The 25,771-nt window shown below is 44.8% G+C and overlaps 2 protein-coding genes across 6 annotated transcripts; both read left to right on the top strand.

Annotated features, from left to right (window-relative positions):
- The first annotated feature begins 592 nt into the window (after window positions 1-592).
- LOC104059327 (GDNF-inducible zinc finger protein 1-like) lies at window positions 593-11,990 on the top strand. 3 transcript variants are annotated; one of them, XM_054061432.1, is made up of 7 exons: window positions 593-644; window positions 4,076-5,380; window positions 6,475-7,410; window positions 8,907-9,001; window positions 9,238-9,405; window positions 9,912-10,069; window positions 11,025-11,989. In XM_054061432.1, exons 2-7 carry the CDS (start codon window positions 4,077-4,079, stop codon window positions 11,268-11,270), a joined length of 2,907 nt encoding a protein of 968 aa, XP_053917407.1. In that variant the 5' UTR covers window positions 593-644; window position 4,076; the 3' UTR covers window positions 11,271-11,989. The 3 variants fall into 3 exon arrangements, with proteins under 3 accessions (XP_053917407.1, XP_053917405.1, XP_053917406.1); XM_054061430.1 differs by lacking the exon at window positions 593-644 and adding an exon at window positions 658-754 and having other exon boundaries at window positions 11,025-11,990; XM_054061431.1 differs by lacking the exon at window positions 593-644 and adding an exon at window positions 1,080-1,417 and having other exon boundaries at window positions 11,025-11,990.
- On the top strand, window positions 11,034-25,614 carry GZF1 (GDNF inducible zinc finger protein 1). Of its 3 annotated transcripts, none has more exons than XM_054061434.1 (6): window positions 11,034-11,166; window positions 15,954-17,320; window positions 19,381-19,475; window positions 20,459-20,626; window positions 21,850-22,007; window positions 23,476-25,614. In XM_054061434.1, the coding sequence occupies exons 2-6, from the start codon at window positions 15,975-15,977 to the stop codon at window positions 23,830-23,832; spliced, it is 2,124 nt and encodes a 707-aa protein (XP_053917409.1). In that variant the 5' UTR covers window positions 11,034-11,166; window positions 15,954-15,974; the 3' UTR covers window positions 23,833-25,614. The 3 variants fall into 3 exon arrangements, with proteins under 3 accessions (XP_053917409.1, XP_053917408.1, XP_053917410.1); XM_054061433.1 differs by lacking the exon at window positions 11,034-11,166 and adding an exon at window positions 12,311-12,357; XM_054061435.1 differs by lacking the exon at window positions 11,034-11,166 and adding an exon at window positions 12,418-12,592.
- The last annotated feature ends 157 nt before the right edge of the window (window positions 25,615-25,771 follow it).

Genomic DNA, 25,771 nt, shown 5'->3' on the forward strand with positions numbered 1-25,771 from the left:
CAACCAGCAACCTCGAGTCCTGCTCTCAACCACATCATCCCTCATCCTGCACTGAAAATGGGGATTGCCCCAGCCCAGGTGTAGGACCTTGCACTTGGCCTTATTGAACCTCATGAGGTTCACACAGCTCCACTTCTCCAGCCTGTGCAGGTCCCTCTGGATGACATCCCGTCCTTCCAGTGTGGCAACTGCACCACTCACTCCTGACCAACGGGGCAGTTGCTGCAGTTTCATCTGAGAAAATAATTCAAATCATAGCAGAAGGCACTCCAAGTAGTGTGGAGAACCGACTCCCGCCTGCAATTTTGAGGAACTTTGAGGAATATTGAGACATTTTGTCGCACACCGAGGGCTTCGCGCCCCGCAGCGTGAACCCATGTGGCGCCCGAGAACGCCCGCTGCGCGCGTCCCTGGCCGCGCCCAAGATGGCGCCCGCCCCCCACCAGCCACAGCCTCCCTCAGTCAAGATGGCTGCCAAAGACAGGCAGCCTATGAGGCGAAGCCGGGGTGGCCATGTTGCTTTAGGGGAGCAGGGCCCTGTCACGGCGGGCCGTACCATTCCGCCTTGGGGAGGGGGGGAGGAAGAGGGGAAGTGGTGGTTGCGGCCGGGGCAGCGCGGAGGCGGGAGCGGGGCGGCGGGCAGGGTAAGGCCGGGCCGCGGCCGTGGGGGGGCGGCGGGAGGGACGTCGCGGGGTCACCGTGGGGGCCGGGCCGGTGCCCGGGCGCTAATGCCGCCACCCCGGCCGGCGAGACGGTGAGCGGAGCGGCTGGGGCGCGGGCCGGGCCTCGACGCCTCAGGAGCGGGCGGGGCGGCGGCGGGGAGCGGGCCTTGTGTGGGGCGGGGCGGCCTGAGGTGTCCCGCGCGCGGGGGTGTGACAGCCTGGCGGGGGAGCTGTCCCTGCATGGGTGGTGGGTGACAGCCTGGAGGGGGAAGCTGTCCCTGCATGGGTGGTGGGTGACAGCCCGGCGGGGGGTGCTGTCCCTGCATGGGTGGTGGGTGACAGCCTGGAGGGGGAAGCTGTCCCTGCATGGGTGGTGGTGACAGCCCGGCGGGGGGTGCTGTCTCTGCTCGGGTGGCGGGTGACAGCCTGGTGGGGGTGAGCTCTCCCCTGCTTGGTGAGCACTGGTGAGGCCGCACCTCCAATCCTGTGATCAGTTTTGGGCCCCTCACTACAAGAAGGACATTGGGGTGCTGGAGCATGTCGAGAGAAGGGCAACAAAGCTAGTGAAGAGGCTGAAAAACAAGCCTTACGAGGAGTAGCTCAGGGAGCTGGGGTTGTTTAGATTGGAGAAAAGGAGAGAGCTTATTGCTCTCTACAGCTACCTAAAAGGAGGATGTAGCGAGGCGGTGGTTTGTCTCTTCTCCCAAGTGACAAGTGATGGAATGAGAGAAAATGGGCTCAAGCTATGATCTTAGGTACTGTTTCATACTCTTGAAACATTGTATTCTCCTCTCAGCTTCATGAAACTGTAAAGCATGAAAACAAACTATATTCAACACCACTTCAGAAAACTAAAGGTCAATTTCCTCCCCAAATGGTAACAAGAAATACAGTCTCATTTTTCTGAAGAAAAAAAAATTGTGAGCATTGACTGATTTGTGGCATTTTTCATTGGAAAGACATTTCAGTAAACCTTTTCTGGGCTGATTTAATCTAGAACCAGCTGAACTAAAGAGATGATGTTGGAAGTACATCTCCATTTAGCTTAGTATCAGATACCAGTGTTAGTGGAGCTCACATGTGAGCACATATTGAGAATGTATCACAGATGGGGATCTTAGAAAGGAAAAGAAGGAAATTAGCACATGCTCTGCTCATTGATTTCTTTAAGCATTACTGATCAGTGAACTTTGAAGCCCTCCAGTCAGTTCTGCACAGAAATGAAGAAGTTTATCCTTTTGGAAAATATTAAGAAGGGCAAGCCATGGGGCAGATTAAGTGAAAACTTTTGTGAATTTGTGAACTGATCTGCCCTTCTTGCAGCCTTGAGATGTGCCATAGGAGCTGTTAGGGTTATGTCTCCACATAACAGGTGATCATCAGTAGGGAATAGTTGGCAAGTGTTGAGTTGGGGGCATTTTAAAGCTGTCTGCTGGCCAGAATTCATAAGGCAGAGACCGTGATAATTATTTGGTGTTTGTATGAGTCTGGATGCGAGCAATCCTTTTCTGATAGAATTTAGACGGTGCTATTTTGCACATCTCTGTCCTCAATTTCCAGCTCCTATGGCATGTTTCAACACATGCTTTATTTGTCTTTTTCTTCTAGTTACTTGCCCTAAGTATTTTCCTCTAGTAATATTTTTGTTTTCTCTGAGTAAATGTCTTTGAACATGCTAGCAGTGAAGAGCCCAATGAGAAGGCTGAGATCCCAAGCAGTCCCATTGATCAGGGTGGAACTTCTCACTGGAGCTCACTGAGTACAAACCCCAGAGTTACATACTAATATTCAATTTCTGCATAACTGAAATTTAGAGACATTTTATACCTAGTATAAATCTTGTCTATTTCCTACACATGCACCTGCACATGTTCCAATGGGGTCATTATAAAAATCAATGTAAACTTTTAAATGCAGTTTTTAAAATATTATTTGGGATGTCACAAGTATTGAATCACTTGTGCCTTGCACATTAGAAAATGCTTATCCCCTGCGGTGCTTGCTGCGGTAGTTTGTAATAGGAAGAGTATTCTCAAAGCTGTCTCTTAAGCTTGTGATTCAAACTTATGCACTCTAGGCTGTGTATTGTATTCAACTTCCTGGTACTTTATGTTGAAGACACATTTATCTTCTTAATCAGACAGTTTATATCTGCCAGGAATGTATTTAGTAGAATGTCAAACATAATTTAGATGAGAAGTGAAAGTTTGGTGTGATTTTCTGCCAACCATTATTACTGTGAGAGAGAAGCACAGCAAGCCAAGCTTAAATGGAGCCTCTAAGAAGTAACAAGCTGATTTGTCTGTTTATTTTGGCCTAATGTTCTTTCCTTGCTTACAGAGCTGTTGTAAGTGTGTGCTAAATAACAGACATTTAAAACTGTGTTAGATGAGGAATAGCAGCCTAAAAGAATCATATCAGAGCATCTAAAGGCCTCGGTGAGGTTGACAGCGTCATTGTGCTTTATGAGCAAGGGTAAATGAGACTTCTTGTTTCAGCAGTATAGGTGTTGTATGTAGGTTGAGACAGGAAAGCCACAGAGCTTTCTGGTATCAGATTTACTGTAATAATAGCTAGCGTCTGTCTCTTGAGCTGCTAGGGAGATGCAAATTGTTCTTTCTGAAAAAGACAAAACACTTCTGACGCCTCTGTTTGTTGGCTGAGAAGGAGTAAACCATCTTGAAGTGTTTTTCAAATAAGACACTAATAACTCCTAAAGAAATGTAGCTATTTCTAGATATGTAATTTGTCCTTGTTTATTATTTAAGTGGCCAGATACAATAGAACCTTACTAACTCTCCTTATTAGCCCCCAGGTCTGATTGTTTACATAGGGAAAAAAACCCAAACAGAAACAACAATGAACCAGATCCAAAGATTGATATCTGTGCTTTGGCCTAACAGGCTGCTGGGTGCAGTGAGTGGAGCCTAATGTGGGGCTGTGAAAACACTAGCTCTGTTTCAACATCAGCCTGGAAGCAATTGGAAACGAAGTGATTGCTGTGCTTCAGTTCCCCCTTGGTACAAGAGTGGGGAAAGATGCTTGTTTCTACTGTAAATTGGCGTGACCTCTACTGTTGAAAAGTGCTCATATGAAGAATGTTTTATTATTAAGCTGGCTAATCATGTTACTCTTATTTTGTTACTGTTACCATCTGTCTAACAGAATATTCACCCTGAAAGATTATTCTAAAGTGTAAATGTAAATCTCTGACTGTAATAAACTGTGTTTGCTGATGACAGTTGCATTGATAGAAGTAACCTTGAAGTCTTTACCACATCTTGTAAATAAGGAATTAGGACATGGATCTCCACTGGGCTTTTTCTTAAGTGATTGATGTCATACATGAATGAAAAGGTAGCCCATGGAAGAGGGAGAACAAGCATTCAAACATTTGTCTCTTTTTGTGGCAGGATGGAGAAAAAGAAAATTCTAATGAAATCCAAAGTTGCTGCTCCAAACCTCCTGAGGGCTTTGCATTCTCTGTACCAGTTTGGTCATCTCTGTGACGTGACAGTTCACACGCAACATCTAGGAATTCAGGAGGAGTTTCTGGTTCACAAAGCTGTCTTGGCGGCTTCCAGCAATTATTTCAAGGGGCTTTTCCTGCATGATGAGATGCTTGACACCAAGAATTGCACAGTGACTCTGCAAGACATTTATACGGAAGAGTTCACCTCCTTCCTAGAGTTTGTTTACACTGCAGAAGTGGAGATTGAAGCAGAAAAACTGCAGCGGATGAAAGAAATAGCTGAAAGGCTTGAATGCAAGGATTTGCTTGACATTTGTGAAGAAGTGAAAGCCGAGGGCAGGAAGAGTTTAGATTTAAGCCTCCATCTGAAAGGTCAGCTGTGTGAAAATGGTGGACAACAGTGGACTCGCATCCAGCAAGAGGACCGTAAACTGAGTACCTCTTCCCAAGCTGTGGCGATACCCATGCAGAGGAAACTGTGGGATAAACAAAAACATAAGAAATTGCTGGCTGGCTACAAACTCATTGAAGGTCAACCAGCAAGCCTGGAGCAAGAGGACACTGGTTTTCCAGAACCAAAATCCAGGACAGCAAAGCTACTGAAATGTAACAAGGCAGATACCAGAAACAGACTCAGCATGGATATCGTTGGTCTGAAAAATGCAACTAGTTGTTCTTTCCTTAGTCAGACTGAGTCAAAGGAAGCCTGTGTAGTAATTGGGAACACACTGCCTGAGCAATGGGAAGATGAAAATAGTTCAATTTCCAAATTTGCCAGTAAAACTGAGGGTAGGAAATCACTGCAGCACATGGCAAAAGTTTTGCCACCAATTGTGTGTGAGAAGTGCCATGAGTCATTCCGTGTTATCGAGCAGTACCAGTCACACATGGAGCTCAAGCATGACATTAATCTGGCTGTCAAGTACAGATGTAACATGTGTGAGCAGCTCTTCTCAACTCACCAGAACCTCCAGCAGCACTGCCTCATGGTTCATAGTGATGAGCGGGGCTTTTGCTGCATGTTTTGTGACAAGAGGTTTAAGCGTCAGAAGGACATAAATGACCATATCCGCAGGGTGCATGAGAAGAAGCAGAGTCCCCAGGCCTGCCCATACTGTGACAAGGTCATCAGTTCCAAGTGTGGCCTCACAGTCCATATACGAACACACACAGGGGAGAAGCCTTATAAATGCGAACGCTGCCCAGCCAGCTTTGCTCAGAGATCTGCTTACAATACTCATGTGAGGTACAGTATTTTTGGTGTAAGTGTATGTCTGTGCACACACAGGAAGTGGTATTTCCTTTCTGAGTGCCAGGATAAAAGTGTTCCTGATGTCCTTGCTGCTTTAGTTCCAGAATTCCTTAGATCCGATCAGAAGCGTGTTGAAATCAGCATGGATTTTTCCATTGACCTCATCAAGATCTCCGTCCAGATTACTGGTTTGAGGTCTCCCAGACTGGGAATTCAGGCAAATGTTTCCCATTGAATCAAAGGGGACTTGTGCAACCAGATCTCTGAAAGCATCACATTTGTTTTTTTAAATGGGAGCCTGAAAAGAATTAGCATCTGTTTGAAATGCACCAAAAAATGCCTATTTAATAGATGTCAGGGCAGTTGGTTCTTTTTAGTATGGTTTTCATGGGCCAGGTATCCTGTCTGCTGTTTTGCTGCGTAGCCTGAGTTTCCAGATAGGCCTGTTAAGCGCTGCCTAGCTGAAAACAAGATGTTGAAATTGCAAAAGCCAGTGTACGTGTCACACGTCTCTCTACCCTGTATGGTACACAGACATAGGTGGTTTTCTACTGGATCTCAGCTTCCCTTATAAAAAAAAAGTCACAATTTGTTTCTAGTGCAGTCCAGTAGCAGAAAAAACTCTCCAGATGTGTCATGAGTGCAGTGACATGGCTTGTTCCACACACTGAGTCATGATAAGTAGACTTAGCTGCTGTAGCTGATGGCTTACAACGGGATCTGTTTTGGTTTTCCATATAGACATCTAATCTATATTTCCCTTGCTTTAAGTCCATAATTTCTTGTCCTGTCTAACATGGCCTTGGATGAAAATTTACAGTCCATCCTATGTTAATTAGTCAGATGACAAAGATGTATACCTGAGAGGCGTAATCCCTGAGAAACCAAGACTCTTTAATTTTCTTTAATTAGCTGGTCCACCTCTACACAAAATATCCCTATTCCTGGCTCTACAAACATTCTGTTAATTTCTTAAATGGCATGAAGAACAATTAGGAGGAAATGACCCTTCCTCCAGGGCAAACATGTTTGAATTGAAACAATTAAACTTATTGAAGTTGTGCTCTGTGGTTTGTTTGTTTTAACAGAAAAATCCATGAGTCTGGGCAAGGGAGGAAACTTCTGCCTGTCTATTGGATGGTAGTTCCGCCTGCGCATAGACCAAATGCAACAAGCTGTGACAAAGATACTGACAGAGAGACATGGGATGGAACATTGGGGGCTGAACGACCAAAGGGTGCACAGCACATAGTGGCCACAAGTTGTGAGGAAGAACCTGGGGCTTCATCTATTACCAAAGCAGACAGCAGCAATAAGCAGGGAGAACAGAAGCGGAAATACAAAGAAGCTGAAGTGAGAAGTGAAAAAATTAGTGAAGTAAGGAATGAAGATGAAGGTGAAACAAGTGTGAAGGGTGAGGAGGAGGTAGGTTACAAAGCAGGGTATTCAGAAGCTGGAGATAGTAGAAATCATGAGGAGGACTCTACTGAGGAGGACGATGAAGATGATGAATACTCTAATGAGAAGGACAGAGAAGAACGTGAATCAGATGAGTTTAAAATAAAGAAGGTCAATAAAGGTGGGGTGAATAAGAAATCTGCCTATGTAATAACATGCGATAAGTGTAACAAGCAGTTTGTTTCGCGGAAAAAGTATGTGGATCACTGCAGAGATGTCCATCAGTGCTTGCCTGGTAAAGTCTATCAGTGTGACATCTGCAGCAAGTCGTTTGCTAGTTACAACAGCTGGAAGGAGCATCGAGCATGTGTGCACAGTGAAGAAAGGCAGTTTGCCTGCACCCTTTGCAATGCTACTTTTAAAAGAAAGCGAGATGTGAGGACGCATTTTATGCGGAAGCATGAAGGCAGAGTCAAACGCCCTCTCTGCTCTGTCTGTGGGAAGATCCTCAGCTCCCGGACAGCACTAGTGTTTCATATGCGGACACATACAGGAGAAAAACCTTATGAATGTAGCATTTGCCATTCAAAATTTGCTCAGCCATCACAACTTAAGATCCATACCAGGTCAGCCTACTGTACTGCTTCCTCCTGTTTTCACCCCCTCTACTGCAGCACTTCTTTTTCCTCTTCTGACTTCCCAGTTCAGTCATTCACCTTGCATATCCTTATAAAAGGAACAGTGGGTTATAATTTGTCTGTAGTATCTGTGATTAATACTTTCATGCAAAGGCTTTGTCATCATCTGGTCATTGCATCAGTTTTGGTAGGGATTTTGAAATATGCTTTATCCAAACTTGTAAGCAAAAGCCCGTCATCTAAAACAGTCTTCAAAGTACGATGATGGCCTTCACTGACGAAAAGTAGCATAGGCTGAAGAATTAGTCAGGGACCTCAGAGACCCGGATGCTGAGCCCTGCTCACTCTTCATTACTCTGAGCAAATAATTTGGTGTGGGATTTCATTTCTTGTATGCATTACAAAAGCTGGACTTCTCATCTGGGCTCCCTCTGTAGTCACTGGAGCTAGACTGGATGAATTGCTCTCTGGTGGTGCGTGTGTTACATGTGTCCTCTTCCAGGAGAGGGTGAATCATCCCATGGAATTTCCTATCTTTCTCCAAGCAGGGAGCCTAGCAGATAGCTTATGAGAGGAGGTTTAATTGTTGGAGGGATAAAGGAGGTGAGAGAAATCCCATTAATACAGACAATGGACCCAGCTTTCTTCTAAGTGATTAAAAAAACTGTGAAGAGTCAGGATCAGCAAAACATCTGAAACATCAAGATAATCTCTGTCAGCTGAAATGCAGCAGAGCTGTGCTGCTTGTGAGATGCAGAGTGAGAGCAACAAAGCAGTGACTCACAGCATTTGTATTGGGTAATGGGCTGTCTCATATTTGCAGCATTTTGCCTAACAGCTCACGATCATCCATGCTTTTGCACATCATACTGTTAGGGTAGGAGTAAGGGTAGTCAGCACAGGGTTAAGACCAAACATTAGGCTCACTTACTCCGATTTGTACTAGTTTAAAGCCAGATGTCCAGCATGCATTTGGAAAACATTGCTTGCCTGACTTTCCTTAGTGCCTTTTGTCTTGAAAATGGGAATATCCTGTCAGTTAAAGTTTGCAGGCCAGAGGACATGAAACGGAGGGACTGCGGAAGTCAAGAATGTGGCCCACTGCATCCCAAGAGATCTGCTGCTGGCATTATGCTAGGGACAATCTGGATGCTTTTTCAGCCTTTAGCACAGCAGCAGCTTGTCGTCTTTCCTTTCTCCCTTCTGATGCTGATACTATGAGCTATAACTTGTGAAAGAAGGGTAGATTTTGTAGGGCCCAAGAGTGAGGAAAAGGTAAATCTTAATTGGGAGTTTCAGTGCTCTAGTGTAACACCTCTACTGGCAAACATTCTATTTCCTGACTGAGCAGAATATACATTTTTTCCACTTCATTTAAAAAATGTGGATCTGTAATGTGTAGTGTGTAATTTCAAATATAGTATTTTAAGAATGTGCTGCAAGAGCTGATTTATTCATAGTCATTTGTGTTTCGCTTCATTAAGGTCCCATACAGGGGAAAAGCCATATATTTGTGAGGACTGTGGGGCTTGCTTTGCTGATAAAGGCAAACTCACTGGCCACAAAAGGACCCACACAGGTAGGCATTGAATACTTGTGTTCCTTCCATCTGCTTTCTCCCGTCACCTCCCTTTATGCTGCTAAAAAAGGGCTAGTTGGGATTTGAAGAAGGTACAAGATTTTTTTTTTAACCCGCAGAAGAGACTCCCAAGTACCAGGAAGGAACTACTCGGAATGGATAGAAGGACATTTGAAAACCAGCTTTGAAGTACAAAATTCTGCTGTGAATTTACGTGTCTTTTTCTCTTTGCTCAGGAGAGCGCCTTTTTAAATGTGATGTGTGTGGAAAGCATTTTGCCACCAATGAATATTTAAAATGCCATAAGCGATGCCACCTGGGTGCTAAGCCCTACAAATGTGAGGTTTGTGGGAAGACGTTTGGACTGAGAGCCTCGCTAGCCCAGCACAGTAACGTCCATGCAGGTAATGAAATAAACTCACTGGGGCTGGGAATATAAGCAGCATTGGAAGCTTGGGACGTAAGTGCTTTCCAGCTTGGATGTTGACATTTTATTCCAAAACCACTTTTATAAGCTCCTTGAATTAGGCAATGAGAAGAAGTGAGGTTCATACCGATCCTGGCTGGTTAAGCAGGGCTCAATACTGTCTTGTATCGTATCAGGTGAGGCTTTACCAGAAGTCTGAGCCCTGCTTTGTGTTGCTGAAGGATGTCAGAGCAGAGAGCGGCTGTAGTTGCTGTTAATCCCCTTGCAAGATCACAGAGCTGTTCCCAGGCTTTCCTTTGCAGTCAAGAAACATATATCACATAGCTTTAAAAAATAGGCCCTCGAGATCATATCTCCTATGTACCCCACCAAATCAATATTGATCTTTTAAAAGTTCGTTACGCTTTTTGTCTGCTGAAATCAGTGCCAAAAGAACCTGCCTTCTAATTCTGTGCTTCCTGGTTTTTGTTGTTGTCTCTATAGAGACCCGTCCATATTTCTGTGAACAATGCGGGAAAACATTCACCCAACAGGGTGCTCTCCGGCGGCATCAGCGCATTCACACCGGGGAAAAGCCATACAAGTGCAGAGCTTGTGAGAGAACCTTCACGGACATGTCCACCTTGCGCAGACACGTGTTGGTACGCTGTCCTTCAGGGGTCTTTGTGGCAGGCAGACTGCAGTGGTGACATATAACTGCCAAGAGAAGTTTCTTGCCTTAATGAAGGTTCACATTGGTGCTAAAGATCAGAACTTAAGGATCTTTATTAAACAAAAAAAAGTGGAAGAATTATTACTAGGGCTGTGAGCTCGGTCTACCATCTACAGGCAGCTTTTGACAGTGCATTTCTGTAGTGTGCAGAACTTTCCTCAGCAGCACCGCAGCTCCCACTACTGGCTGTCAAACCAACCATCTGCCAAGTACTTGTGTCGTCTTCAAAATGAAAATCTCATCTTAGACAGTGGTTAGTTGAAATGCTTATTGCTGATGGAGTCCTTTTCTTGGAAAAGGAATGAGTCTGCGTTTTGTATTACTACAGTGGCCATAACACGATGGTTTATAACATTTTTGTGTTGCAGATGAATATGATTTTACGTGTTTCCAGCATTGCAATACACTGAAAAATGAATTATTAGCTATTTTCAGGGACATTTGGGTACCTGAATCACAGAATCATTTAGGTTGGAAAAGACCTTTAAGATCATGAACTCCGACCATAAACCTAGCACTGCCAAGTCCACCACTACACCAAGTCCCTAAGCACCACATCTACACATCTTTTAAATACCAAGTGGTGACTTGAAGTAATTGTTAAGAGGGAACATTAGAGGTTTTCCAATTACAAATTTTTAAGTTAATATTTGCCTGTTCGCTAAAAATCTGGCCTCTTCTGGAAGTTTTCCCTGAGAGCAGTCAGAAAATCAGCATAGGGTTAGCAAGCCAGACTTGTTCTTGCATTTCAGAATTCAGCTTTTACATTTGAGCATCACAGAGTTAATCCCAATACTGTTTGATTCTGCACTGGATTTCGTCTTCAGTATTAAAGTTACTGTTAGAAAAAACTCAGCTATAATTGTTTTCCCTCTTTTTTCTAGATTCATGACCGGAACGCTCACTGGAGAAGTTTCTTAATAGATCTTACAACCAAAAAAGACCATAACTGGTCGAAGATAGAAACATTCTCAGAAGCCTGTATGGGCGAAGACTCCATGCCGGAAATTTGGTCGGTTGACCAAGGTAAACTTTATAAACCTGGCAGTGTCACTCTTAAAGCAGCAGAACATGTGCCATCGGGTGTGGATAATGCAGAGGGTACCGATCGCTCCCTTCTGTACTTGTGACATTAGTTATTGATGGAAAACTGCAGTCTCTCCAGGTCCGAACAGGTGAACTTGTCTCAGGTGCCTGCTGCCATGTTCCCACAGGTGAGCTGGAGTGACTGGCCTTGAATCGGAGAAGGGGTTCATCGTTCTGTTGTAGAAGTCTTTAATTAGATTTTGCCAATTAGATTTTGGATCCATATTGAGCTCTATTTTTTGCAGAGCCTTGAATACACCACAGAGTATCTCTTCATGACAGCATGTGGGTTTGTGTGTGTATGTGGACATGGGGCTGGTGCCGTTACTGTAAGTTATTGCTTGTTTTGAATAAAGAATCACAGAATGCCAGATTGGAAGGGACTTCAAGGATCATCTGGTCCAACCTTTTTAGGAAATATATAGTTTAAATGAGATGGCCCAGCACCCTGTCAAGCTGAGCCTCAGAAGTGTCTGGTGTAGAGGAATCCAGCACTTCCCTGAGGAAACTGTTCCAATGTTTAACGGTTCTTATGGTAAAAAATTTTCTTCTGAAATCACAGAATGGTTTGGGTTGAAAGGGACCTTAAAGACCATCCAGTTCCAACCCCCCTGCCATGGGCAGGGGCTCCTCCCGCTGGATCGGGCTACTCAAAGCCCGATCCAACCTGGCCTTGAACACCTCCAGGAATGGGGCATCCATGACTTCCCTGGGCAACCTGTGCCAGTAGGTCATCACCCTCGTCGTGTAGAATTTCTTTCTAATTACTAATCTAAACCTTCCCCCTCAAATTTTAAGCCATTCCCTCTTGCTCTATCACTACATGCCCTTGTAGAATCCAACTGCAATCCCCCCAGGAGCAACCTCTGCCCGCTACCCCTTCTCTTTTCTACATCCTCTTGGCAGACACCCTTTATGTACTGTACAAGGTGATGAGGTCTCCCCTAAGCCTCTCAGCCTTCGCAGGGCGTGTTTCCCGCTCCTCCGATCATTCCAGCGGCCAGGGAGACCAGCAGACGCACTCCTCCAGGTCCCGCACGCACAGCGCAAGCTCGGCCGCGGCGTCACTTCCGGCGCGCTGGGGCGGGGCTGCACGCTTCCGGCCGGAGCCGGGGCGGGCGGGGCTGCGCGGTGAGTGCCGGTCCCGGTCCCTGTCCCGGTCCCCGACGCCCCCCGCAGCCCCGGCCCGGTTCCCTCCCCTCCCCTCCCCTCCTCGCCGCGGCCCGGCAGCCGCTCGGCGCCCCGACCCGCCGGCGGGGGCGGTGGGGCGCGATCCCGTGATCCGCGGCCTCTTGCGAACGGGAAGGGATCGCCCCGGGCAGCAGGGGGGCAGCCTTGTCACCTGTCCCAGGCGTGGGCGGCAGAGGTGGGGCTGTGTCTCAGCCTTGGTTACTTTGGGCCCTGCCGCACGCAGGGAGGCTGAGGGAGCTAGAGCTGCGTCTCAGCCCGGGCTGCCTCGGGCCCTGTGGCGAGCGGGAAGGACAAGGGAGATGGAGGCTGCATCGCAGCCCTGGCTGCTTTGGGCCCTGCGGCAATTAGGGGAGCTGAGGGAGATGTGGGCTGTAGCCTGGCCCTGAGCTCGGCTGCTTCGGGGCCTGTGGCAGGCGGGGAGGCTGAGGAGAAACCTGCTGAGGAGGAGGGCAGCAGGCCTTCTCACATGAGCTGTGATAAAGGATGTGGGAATGCCCCCTTCTTCCCTGCAGGAGTTTCTTGGCCACCTCTGGGGTCAGTGCGCCTCTCTGAGTGCCCTGCACTCACCGGGGCTGCAGGGGCTATGCCCAGTGCTCAGGCAAATGAGCATTTGCTGTGTGTCTGCTGCATTGCACCGCCCTTTGCTTTGTAGGTTTAATTTCTGCTTCAGCGCAGGGGAGTGTGCCTCGTGTCGCAGTGCCGTTATTGTAGTGTCAGTAGCTGGAGCAATCCTAAACAAGGCAGGTTGGTGTGTAGCAGTCACGTCTCTTACTAGGTTGCATGGAATTGTTGGTGCAGAACAGTAGACAAGTTTGTGGGTTCACAATCTGTTCAGTCTAGCTGGCTCTGTTTATCTCTTTTCGGCTAGTTCTGCCTCTGGATGAGGACATGTTCATGGTGTGTGATGGCTGGCTGTCTGGAAGAGTTGCTTCTATTTGAATCTCGGTTCTCCAGGCCAGCCCTAGTGAGCAGGCTCAGACTGCAAATTTTCAGGTCTTGTCTTTTTAAGATGAATATATCGTGTTTTTGTGAAAGATGTTGTGCCAGCCCAGTGCTCAGCTGTTTGGAATCCTTGCCACAGGAGTGGCAATTAAAAGCCTTCATGGTGCAACATATCTTACTCTGTGTGTTGGATCACTTCCTCTGGACAAATTCCAAACCAGTGGAAGGATGGCAATGAGAGCAAGCGATGTGTTCTAATAGCAGCTCTTGATTCTGCAAATACTGTGGTGGGAAAAACAGGAGGTTTCTGTTCTGCAGCCTTAAGAAGAAAGGAATTGGCATAACGTCTGTTAACACACACGTCTGTGGTCAGCTCCTGAAGTGAGCAGTTGGCTGAATATAGTTATGAGCTTGTTCACCCAAGTGGAAGGTGTCTGTGGTTTGGGTTCTTGTTTCCTTTTTGGGATCACTCTTGTTTACATGTGAGCACAATTTTTCCTCTGTGCTTAAATAGAAAATAGGTGGATAGTGATGAAATAACATGATAAGTAGTTAAAAAATAATTGTACCGAGGAAAAAAAAAGTTATGTTTTTATATCAGTGTTTGTTTCAGATAAAGCATTCAGCGAGTCTGCTTAATTAACCCTCAAATACGCAGAGTGCCAGTATGTTGTGCAACTAGGAGGAAAAATCACAGAGTGACTGTGGAGAAAAGGGAAGCAAAGTTTAAACATAATTTTTTATGCTTATTTGTAAGAGTCAGCCTTTCAGTTAGGAGTCAAATTCCCATTCATACAAAATTTCTATCAAAACTACACTGCAGCTTGGGGGTTTGCCTTTATAAGTGAACAGTGTTTTGAGATGCTTGTTGAGCGCTGAGCTGGTGTAGGCCATTCTCTGTCCCCTTCCTGGGTCTTTTGTTTCAGGTGTAGTAAGTGTGACTTGGTAATAGTGGGTTTTAGGTATTTATTAGAATAACATTAATCAAGCTATTTAGATCTTAATATTAAAAGCTTATTGAACTGAAGATTCAAATGTTAGGAAATAGGATGGGCTTGGTTCTGAGGATAATCTTTTTCTGTAGGATCTTATGTAAAAGTTTGGGTGCTCGTGGTGGATTGTGTCCCCTCTTCTGCCACTTCCTTGCTGCCTAAGGTTGGGGGAACAATTCTGCTTCCTGTGGTCTTGTCTGCCTTGTTAGTAAACTCCTTAGGGCAGGGGCTTCCTGTTGCTTTTTACCTTTTGTAGCATCACGTCCATGAAGCATTCACTTTGCACGGCTACTAATGATCTCCATAAAACTGTATTTTACAACTCTATCTTGCCATTTCTTATAATACTTCTATCAAAGCTGTTTTAGCAGAAAACTGTATTGGGATGTGAGTCTGATTTTTGTTTGGACTAATTTTAGTATGGACTAAAATTTTATTTTATAACTCTGGGGGCTGAGGGGGAAATATCTCTTTCTGATGCTATGGATGTTATTCTTTTGTCTCTTTCATGCTTAATATAGTTTCCTCAGTATTGTTTTAATATAAATTTTGTTCCATTTGTACACTATTTTTTTTTGTTTTCTTTCTAAGCAAGATTTCTAGTGCTCCATTTATAAAAGGCTGAAAGTCTACTATACCTGAGCACGTACAGAGAATAGGAACTTTAATTAACTTCTAGGAAGTGGGAAGAAATTCTCCAGATTCTTAATGCACGTGTACGTCATTGTTAGGAACATAGTAAAGCTCAGTAGAGTGCAAGGGGGGTTATTGCTCAGAGCATCTTCAGAGTTCACAGAAATGTTGTTTGTTCTGGGATCAAATGTGGGGTTTTTTAAAAAAAAACTTGGTTCTTTGGAGAACTTTGGAGCAACTTCAACCATTACTTGGGAATGTGACATAACCTAAACAGTAGTGGAAATGGTAAAGCTGAAAATGAACGTTGAACATTTAGAGGATAAAAGTCCATTTTGAGTGATGATTTTTTTAATAAAGAAAACACTTCAAGGAAGTTTTATGTTTTCTTAGATTTACAGTTTGATAATGTATTCATGCAGGTCCTGTGCTTCGGTCGGTTAAGCATTTGGGATTTTATCCAAGTCTTGTTTAAAAGTCTTATCTCAGAAGCCTGTTTGAGGAAGTGTTTATTTAGGATTGCAGTCAACTTTTGCTTCATCTTACCTTTCTCTTATTGCCCGATTAGAAGAGAGAATAATTTCTTAATTCCACGTGCCTTAATGAGGACATTCCTTTTGATCTTCCTCTGTTTGCTTTGTCCCTATTACAGGTTGTAATAGACTCTACTGTTTCAGGTAAAATTACGGTTGAGATTTAAACTCAAATTAACTTCAGAGAAGTCTCTATATATGACTGGCAGTGTGTTTTTTGATACGACCGCTTAGGGTGCCACTTGTTCAAATCTGTGCTTCCAGCCAGACTTTTCACAGTGCTCCTTTGAAAGTCTGGTCTCTGAAGCTCAAGCACCTCGAGTGCTTAAATCTAAAGTGAAGCACTCTTAAAAGTCTAGTTGTGACTTTTGGCCACTGATATCTTTGGATTATGTTAGCTTCCATGCAAATAGCTAACGTGTAATGTTGTTAACAGCTTTTTGCAGAGAGAAGAAAGATGGAAAGTAATGCAGTTTTACTGGAATCCAAGTCCTCTCCTATCAACCTTCTGAACGAAATGCATCAGCTGCGTCTCCTGGGCCACCTCTGCGACGTGACCGTCAGTGTGGAGTATCAAGGTGTCAGGGCAGAGTTTGTTGCTCACAAGGCTGTGTTGGCAGCAACAAGCAAATTTTTTAAGGAGGTGTTCCTTAATGAGAAGGGCGTGGATGGCCCAAGGACCAACGTGTTCTTGAATGAGGTCCAGGTTGCTGACTTTGCTTCATTTCTTGAGTTTGTCTATACCTCTAAGGTAGAGGTGGAAGAAGACAGAGTGCAGCGCATGCTAGAAATAGCTGAAAAGCTGAAGTGCTTGGATCTCTCTGAAACCTGCTTTCAGTTAAAGAAACAAATGCTTGAATCAGTGCTGTTGGAGTTGCAAAACTTCTCTGAATCTCAGAACTCTGAGGAAGAGAGCACTACCCAGCCAAGTGTTTTGCTGGAGTCCAAAGCAGCTGCTGTGGCAGAAGCTGACCAGGCAGACTGTCCTCTGCATCCTCTGGATTCCCCAGTAGACAGGCCCAGCTGTGGAATGTCTCCTGAGGTGCCGGCTACCAAATCAAAAGAGAAAATGGACAAAAAGAAGGAAATTATGAAGCCTCCTTATGCCAAAATCAGAAGGGCAAGTGGGAGACTGGCTGGGAGGAAAGTATTTGTGGAAATTCCAAAGAAGAAATACACGAGGCGTCTGAGAGAGCAGCAGAAGAGTGCTGAGATTGCTGTTGAAGGAAACAAATACCCTCAAGATCAAGATATGTGTGATATGGAGAGAGAGGAGGAGCAAGCAGAGAACAACATCAAACCTGAGAGTGAGGAGTGTGATGGCAACTTTGAATCGGAAGAAAACCTGAAAAAATCTGAAGAGGATAAAAAGAAACGAGGCAGTAACTTCAAGTGTAGCACATGTGAGAAGGAATTCCTGTATAAGAAAAGTTTTCTCAAGCACATAAAACACAACCACGGCATTGCAGCCGAAATAGTTTATCGTTGTGAAACCTGCAGTCAGACCTTTGCCAACCGGTGCAACCTAAAAAGCCATCAGCGCCATGTCCACAGCGGCGAGCGTCACTTCCCTTGTGAGCTCTGCGGTAAGAAGTTCAAGAGGAAGAAGGACGTCAAGAGGCACATTCTCCAGGTTCATGAGGGTGGTGGGGAGCGTCATCAGTGCCAGCAGTGTGGAAAGGGGTTGAGCTCCAAAACTGCCTTGAGGCTCCATGAAAGGACGCATACAGGCGACAAGCCTTATGGGTGCACAGAGTGTGAGGCTAAATTTTCTCAGCCTTCTGCACTTAAAACACACATGAGGTATGAACAGACTTAACTGGCCTTGTTAGATTCTGGGGGGAGAAGCAGAATCCCCTGGAACACACCTTGAGCCTTCAAGTGGAGTGGGGATGTAAAACCTGACTTGACTGGAAGTCTGCATTTCCTTTTTTAGCTTTTTTTTTTTTCCTGCTTTTCAGGCTGAAGGAGTTATTTTAATTTTCTTTAAGCCAAAGTAAGAGGTGCATGAGCTGAGGCGTGCCACTGCCATAGTGCATGTTTAGCTTTTCTCATGGGAGCAGACCTATTAAGAGTCGATGGGATGTTTCACATGAGAATAGCAACCTGCATGCCTAATTACTTGCAGGATTAGGCCTATAATTATTTTAGCTAATTTGATGCCTTTTTATAGCCAATAGAAGAATGGTAGGCAATAAGAATGAAAATACTCTGAAAAGATTTGGCCTGTGTTAAACTCAAGAACACCAGATTTGGGTGATAAGCATAGAAAGCAACTGATATATGACTAGAAACAGGCTAGTACATCACCATCTGCAGGTGAATGAGGCACTGAAGGCACACCTGTGGACCTGATGAAATCAGTTGTAGCACTTCCATTGCAGTGAGACTCAAAGGTGGAGGTGCAAAGGTCTTAAGAGTTCATGGGAGAGACATTTTTACTAAGGCAAACATTCTAGCTATTGAGGGCTTTAACCTGCTTTTATTGGTCTGCCAAAGCAGATTATAGCCAGGGAGTAAGCGTGGAGAGGGAGGTGTAGGAGAAATACCCAAAGTAGAATCATAGTATGGTTTGGATTGGAAGAAACCTTAAAGATCATGAAATTCCAACCCCCCTGCCATACCTTCCACTGGATTAGGTTGCTGAAAGCCTCATCCAGCCTGGCCTTGAACACCTCCAGGAGTGAGGTGTCCGCAGCTTAGTACTACTACTCAGATCCAAAAAGAGAATGCAGTGGTGTACTCCTAGGTGGCGTTTCCTATGAGGTAGGAGGGTTTGTTAACCACGGCTTTGTTTCACTGCCTCTTTTGAAGTCAGTGGGTTTACCCCCAATGGTAGAAAGGACACCCAGAAGCGCAATTTTTGCTAGAGCGTTGCTATGATGTTGTTGCTGATGCAGCTGCACAGCATCACTCTCTCTCTATCTCTTTCATCGTGTGTGCTTTCCTTGTCTAACTTAACTGCTTTGTGCTACTTAAAAAATCAGATTTGGGCATAAGTGGAGTTTCTCCTCTATTGTGTACTATGATTATTCAGTGAGCTTGTTGAACACTGGAAACACAATACCGTCCAGCTTGTGTGTCATGATAGTCTGTGGGGAGGATTTCTCATCTCATTGTATATATTTATATATATGCTACTCCTGTGGGTGTATTACCATGAAAACTGGCCTTATGTTGGCTGTGTTCCTGCAGCACTATTCAAGAGAGTCCTGAAGCATGGATGGGAGCAAAGTTTAATGTAGAGAAAACTGGAATATCAGTATAGGCAACAATTCTGTAAACTGCCCTTCATGTATACACACCTTTCCCTGGAGAATCACGCTGCAGGCTTGGGGTGACAGCAAGAAAAATGACTGCATAAAAGTGGCATCTTTTCGTTCTGCCATTTGTTCCACAGTAGCCAGTCCCCTACTCGATCACCTTGCAAGAGCAGCGTGACACGGAACACATCCCTCACGTTCCATGTGGAGTATTTTGTTGAAAGGGTCAGCAATATAAAGATACCCACTTTACTTCAGATCCCAAAAGGTGGTTACATTTTCCTTTCAGTTTGTCTGTCTGGATTCAGATTTTCTAAACTTGACTCAATTTTTTTCCTTTAAAAATTTGTTTTTACTGTAAAGAAATTTCTGGATCTGTGCCTTGATTGTGCAGTACATGCCTGATAGACCAATAAAAGCATCACTGCAGAAATGACAGTGCAGAACTTGGCCCACCTGAAGGTGTTTCTGAAAGACATTAAAATGCTGTGCAGGCTTAACAGTCACTCTTCAGAAAGCAGCCACAAAGTAAAGACAGCTTGCATTGTGCTGCAGAGGGAAGAGAGACTGTGGTGCTTTAATATTGCTTTCTCATTTCAGAATCCATACTGGTGAAAAACCTTTTGTCTGTGATGAATGTGGTGCCAGGTTCACTCAGAATCACATGCTTATCTATCACAAACGATGTCACACAGGTAAGGCTTTCTTCTGCGGTGTACTACATATAGGAGAAGGCCTGCTGTGAAATCAGATATCTTGTTTTCATTCAGAAAATGCTTTTTTTGTGGTTATTCTTTATATAAAATCAGATATTATCATCTCTAGGCACGATTTTAGTGAGAAAGGTTCCTATAGACAGACAGTGTAGGGAATAGAAGGAGCTGATTAAAGAGAAAAGGAGCTTCCATCTGCTTGGGATCTAACATCTGAAGCGTGGACTGAGTCTGCTTTGGGTAGTCTTCCGTATCCCAAGATCTGTCATCAATAAATGGTCTAGTTCAATTCTTAAAGAGAAAAATTATTTCTCTATAAATGAAAGGAATATAAAGGAATATAAAACAGCTGTCTTTGCTTATCCTGATCTGCAAAGAAATCCTTTTAAAAGCATGTGTCCTCCTCCTTGGTATCCTTCATAGTATAAATCAGTGTTTTGAATTCACCCTTCATACCACCCACACGTTGTATGTGGTACTTCTGCATCTCTTAATCGGCCTGTCTTAAAATGGTCTGCCTTCTGCCAGTACCTTGTAGCTAAACATGGATAGCAGAAAACATTAAATCATGATGAAATGTAATTCCACTAACACTTTTCAAGACACCTGTAACTAGAAGTGGCTACTTACAGCTGGAGGCTTTTCATCAGAGGGACATAGCATTGTGTTTATGATGAGAGTAAGCCAGGGTACTCCAAAGGTGGCGAGAAGACTGCTGGCTGCAGATCTCCTTGGGCTTTTCATGGATGATGTAGAGCTGTTAGTGTACGGTTGGGTACACACAGTTGCCCTTGCACGGGGAGGCTTTTGTGCAGGTGTCTCTGAGGAAAGCTCTGTGCTGTATGCAGAGATCACTGCTGTCACTGATCCCTTAGTGAGGCCGGCACGTGCTTCATTTGTATCTAACAGCGTTCACTTTTAGTGTGTGATGATTAATAGCATTGTCCTTTTCACCATTGTTGTAGGAGAAAGACCTTTTATGTGTGAAACCTGCGGGAAGAGTTTTGCCTCTAAGGAGTACTTGAAGCACCATAACAGAATCCATACTGGATCTAAACCATTCAAATGTGAAGTTTGCTTCAGAACATTTGCACAAAGGAACTCTCTTTACCAGCATATAAAAGTTCACACAGGTAGGAGGTGCTCTTTTTGTTCGAAACACGCGATAACAATTTAAAGACGTAGACCTGACAATTGCATAGTTCAGACAAGGAATTTCTCAGCTGGGATTTCCCATTATTTTAATTCCTACCCTCTGTGCACATTTTAATTCTTGATGCAGCATGTACTTTCATCTACATCTCTTCTCCTGGTACTCCCTGTGCTATTTACTGAGCTACAGCAATTCTCTGAAATGCTTCCAAGAGCTGTGCAGATCTTGTTAATGATGCTGATATTGTTAATGATGCTGCTGTGTTATTAGCGAGTTTATTAGTGACCAAAGAACCATCTTTGTTTTAGCTCTGAGCAAAGCACTGCAGAGAGCCAATCTTGTTCTTGTCTTCTTGCCCACCATTCATTGGTCTCTCCTGCTTAGATTTTCTTTTCAGTGTCTGTTTTTAAGTTTTCTTGTCTGCTCTCTCGAAGTCCACGCTGTTCAGCAATACAGTAGTTTGCAAATATTCATGTTACTTGCATCACATAATAAATACCATGCTTGCATATCCAGTGCCACTGCAGGAAGTGTCCCAGCCACTGTACTCTGTGTAAATAAAATTCATGTTTTGTGGGGCTTGCTCTTTCTTTACTTCCTACATCTGTGCCCAGTATGGTGTTACTCTAGGAGGATCTGGGGACATTGGCATGGCAGTGCTCATGTTTACAATTTTTGCCTGTTCTGGAATGTTACGCCTTCTTCTGTGACACCTCTTGTACCCATTATAAAGTGTTTTGGCATCCCTTTTTCTACCTTAACCAAGGGAGGAGTATCATGTGGTTCTTTCAAAAAGTGCTTAGTATAGTGACTGTGGCGAGGCAGCTTATGATGTATTTGGAGAGAACCTAGGGGTGTTATGAGCAGCTCTGGTATTAATGTACCTTGTAAGTAGAAAAATTTGTATTCCACACAAGACTGCAGTTGCTAATGGAAAATACGTGTAAAAAATGTGGAGGCTTCAGTGATCACACAGATTTCTGTGGGCTATGGGTCTAGCCTTGACTCTGTAAGTATCTGCTAACTTCAGATATGTCAAAATTTGCCCAACTGTGAGAATTCTGAAAACATCTTGGTTTTTTTTCTGGAGGTGCCTGAGTGTGCCTTACCCTTCCATGAAGTACAGGGTTGTGTGAGGTTCCTCAGCGAGCAGCTCTCGCAGTAACCCTACGTCTCCACTTTAACACTGTGCTCTGCTTTCAGGCGAGCGGCCCTATTGCTGTGACCAGTGTGGGAAGCAGTTCACACAGCTGAATGCGCTGCAGCGTCACCATCGAATTCACACTGGGGAGAAACCCTTCATGTGCAATGCCTGTGGGCGAACTTTCACTGACAAGTCCACCCTCCGACGGCACACTTCGGTAGGAACCAGTCATCCCACCTTGTAGCCCTCAGGCTTCCTCCATGGGGACGTATTGACTTTGTCAGGCCTGAAGAGGATTTCTTTCTAGTTCTTGTTGGGTTTAGCACATTGTTCTTTTTCTGACATAGTGTTAAAATTCTCCAACGATTTGCATTCCGTTCTGAATCTTCAGGGAAGCCATTCTTAATCCATCATGGCATAGCCTGTATAGGTCATGCCTGAGGACTGTTCAGTCATGGATTTGTTCTGTGACCTCTGAGCATGTTCCTCATTGAGCTGGCAGGGGACAGGAGAGTTCACTGCTGGGGCAGACTCTCTACTGGACTGGTTAGATGCTGCTGCTTCTGGGTTCAGTCCTGTTCAATATCTTTATCAATAACCTAGATGAGGGGATCTAATGCAGCCTTAGCAAGTTTCTGGATGACACTAAACTGGGAGGAAGTGTTGATCTGCTGGAATGTAGGGAGGCTCTACAGAGGGTTCTAAACAGGCTGGATGGATGGGCTGAGGCCAGTGGGATGAGGTTTATTAAGGCCAAGTGCAGAGTCCTGTACTTGGGACACAAAAGCCCTGTGCAGTGCTACAGACTTGTGGAAGAGTGGCTGGGAAAGCTGCCTGGCAGAGGAAGACCTGGGGGTGTTGGTTGACAGCGGACTGAACATGAGCCAGCAGTGTGCCCAGGGGACCAAGAAGGCCAATGGCATCTTGGCTTGTATCAGAAATGATGTGGGCACCAGGTCCTGGGAAGTGATTCTCCTACTGTACTCTGCACTGGTGAGGCTGCACCTCAAATACTGTGTTTGGTTTTGGGCCCCTCACTATAAGAAAGACATTAAGGTCCGGGAGCGTGTCCAGAGAAGAGCAACGAAGCTGGTGAAGAGGCTGGAAAAAAAGTCTTAGAAGGAGCATCTGAAGGGACTGGGGTGGTTTAGCCTGGAGAAGAGGCTGAGCAGAGACCTTATTGCTCTCTACACCTACCTAAAAGGAGGTTGCAGAGAAGTGGGTGTTCGTCTCTTCTAGGTGATAGGACAAGAGGGATGGTGTCAGGCTGTGTCAGAGCAAGTTTAGTTTGGACATTAGGAAAAATTTCTGCACAGAAAGGCTTCTAGGGCACTGGAACAGCTGCCCAGGGAGGTGGTTGAGTCACCATCCCCGCAGGTGTTTAAAAGGCAGGTAGATTAGGTGCCTGGAGACATGATTTAGCAGTAGACAGGTGTAATTGGAGTCGATGATCTCTAAGGTCTTTTCCAACCTAATGATTCTATGATTCTTGAAATCAGGAAGCTCACTGGGTACACAGATTAGTGCATGGATGTATACTGACCTAGTTTTGGGATAGTTATGTGGGATGAAAATACAGACCTTTTCTGCCAGTGTCAGGTATGAGTTGAATCCAAGCTTTTACCTCCCAGACAGTCATCATGTGTTCACCCTTCTGTTTCTTGGGTATTTTTTTTTTTTTTCAGATACACGATAAAAACACACCCTGGAAGTCCTTCCTTGTCATTGTTGAAGGAGCCTCTAAGAACGACGAAGGTCACAAAACAGAGCTTCCTGATGAAGAATATGACATGTCACCTAAAATACCAGAGAAGCTGCTGTCTTTCTCTGAGAACGGCCACTATCAGAACTTGACTGCTGTCCCGGGGAGCGTGGCCGCGCTGCATGACAATGGTTCTGCCACAGGAACAGACTGTAAGTCAGATGGGACTCCGGGACCTCAGGAAGCCCTTATAGCCACCACTTTGAGTGAGCTGACAGTGCTGCACACACAGACAGACTCTATTCAGCCACAGCTTCATGCTCTGGTGAATATGGAATAGTGTGGTGTTTACAAATCCAGTTTAAGCTGCACCCTTTGTATAGTCCTTTGACTTTGCCAATAACCTACTGAGGGAACAATGAAGCAGGGGTAAACATGAAAGACATGCACTGGATTTCCAGAATTTCCTCAAAAAATCGTTATCCACCTTCAATGTGTACAGCTCCATCTCTGGAAGGCAGGGCAGAGTCTCACCATGCCCGAGTGGTTGTAGAGGTGGCAGTAGTCCCCATTAAGTTTATTCCCTATGCATAAAAGCTTGCAGTTCAGCTTACTCTCTCGCTGGCCTGCAGTGAAAGTAAGTACCTACATTCAGATAGGTTATAAAGAAGCTGTGAGTTTGATTTCCGGTTGATTTGATGTCACATGTACAATCAAAAGAAATTATCTTGTGTTTCCCAGCCTCGTAGCCTAGTGAAATTTTGTTTTCCCTAGTGGAAATGGATACATAAAATGTTTTACCAAATTGCTTTTCAGGAAATATTGGTTTATCTCTGCTTTTGCCAAAGATCCGAGCAGTGAGCCAGCTCGCTCCTTTGGAATGAGTGGGAGCAAGTTGCAGAAAAATCTAGAGTTTCATTCCAGGAGTTTTGATTCTCCAGTAGTAAAATGGGCAGTGGGAGCCAAGTGCTGTGTCTGCGCAGGTAGTTGTATTATTTTTACACTTCAGTGGAACTTGGTCACATTCGGTCAGAGTTGTCATCTTATGGCTCCAGCTTTGTTTGTAAAACCACCTCTGAAAAGCAGTACTTCAGCTGTGCTGGAAAAGCTGGTGTAGGACAGCTTCTTGGCATTGTCCTGCTAACTGGTACCTATCCAAGCTGTTTTCTGTTCATCTAGATTAGTCAGTGATGCTCTTCTCCACTGTAACTCAAACATTGCTGTTGCTCTGAACTGCAAACCTGCTTTTAAATTAAGTAATAACTCCTGTGGGAAAATTTAATTACTGTTCTGCTGTCAGGTCGCTACAGCTAATTCCACCAGTGCAAGAGTCTCCAGAGACAAATTCACTTACGAACAGGAGGCAGTCAGGGTTCATATGACTGATGGCATAAAGAGATGCAAATAAGTGAAAAATGTGTAGGGCTGTTCAAGGGATTTAGGTCTTCACTTTTCAGACTGAATACCTTGTCTGTAAGACCGTGCTGGGGCCTGAGTGGCAGTTCTGGTCTGTTTAAGAGTCCCCGTGAAGTTTTGAGGCAGGCCTTACAAATGTAAGGGATGAACAAATTTACAGTTCAAAGGCTTTAACTGATTAGTGTTTGCTGCTGAATTTTAGTAAGTAACCCTGGCAATGCGCCTTTTTTTGGTTTGTTTTAAATAAGAAAATGTGACAAAGTGAGCAGAGGGATCAAGGGTCCCCAGTATTATCACTGTTCAGCCCACGTTCCAGAGCTGGAGCTTCACACAGTCTGCTCCAACACCCACTGGGTTTGGATCCCAGCACCACCCATCACTATGGGAATCATGCTTCTCTTTGGGCATTTCTTACCAAGACAGCCAGATCTTTCCTTGATGTCTCCTCCCCTTCCCCAGGGGGTACATCCCCTTGTTCTCTCCCCAGTCATGTCCAGTAGCTGGGAAAGCTGTTGCATAGGGAAACCTGAGAGAGTTTCTGTCCAGGGTAAACATTTTGTGTGTTTCCTTTGCTAACACCACAGCTGGGCTGGCATGAGAAAGTTAAGTTGGTTGACCTCACATTAACCTCACAGGAATGCTTGGGAGGATTTGGAATAGTTTCCCTGTGCAGGGAAAAAAACCTTTGAAGTAGTCGCCACTGACACAGAAACGTCTGACTGGGATGACTTGCATTTTCGAGAGGAGCTGTAAATCAACAGCAACTTGTTGGTATGGTTGACACTTCAAACTCAGGACCAGATTTCCAGTGCCACCACGTAAAAATCTGGAGCTTTTCTAATTAATTTTCCTATTTTGCTTTT

The sequence above is a fragment of the Cuculus canorus genome, chromosome 3, assembly GCF_017976375.1.
Source record: "Cuculus canorus isolate bCucCan1 chromosome 3, bCucCan1.pri, whole genome shotgun sequence".
Classification (NCBI taxonomy): Eukaryota; Metazoa; Chordata; class Aves; order Cuculiformes; family Cuculidae; genus Cuculus; species Cuculus canorus.

What these genes read in the sequence shown, in the direction of transcription:
- LOC104059327 (XM_054061430.1), top strand. Translation starts at nt 729, where the DNA reads ATGCCGCCACCCCGGCCGGCGAGACG. An exon ending in GCTTACAATACTCATGTGAG is followed by an intron (nt 5,381 to 6,474) that starts GTACAGTATTTT and finishes TTGTTTTAACAG; the next exon opens with AAAAATCCATGAGTCTGGGC. An exon ending in CCACAAAAGGACCCACACAG is followed by an intron (nt 9,002 to 9,237) that starts GTAGGCATTGAA and finishes CTCTTTGCTCAG; the next exon opens with GAGAGCGCCTTTTTAAATGT.
- GZF1 (XM_054061434.1), top strand. Translation starts at nt 15,975, where the DNA reads ATGGAAAGTAATGCAGTTTTACTGGAATCCAAGTCCTCTCCTATCAAC. An exon ending in GCACTTAAAACACACATGAG is followed by an intron (nt 17,321 to 19,380) that starts GTATGAACAGAC and finishes TTCTCATTTCAG; the next exon opens with AATCCATACTGGTGAAAAAC. An exon ending in TCACAAACGATGTCACACAG is followed by an intron (nt 19,476 to 20,458) that starts GTAAGGCTTTCT and finishes CCATTGTTGTAG; the next exon opens with GAGAAAGACCTTTTATGTGT.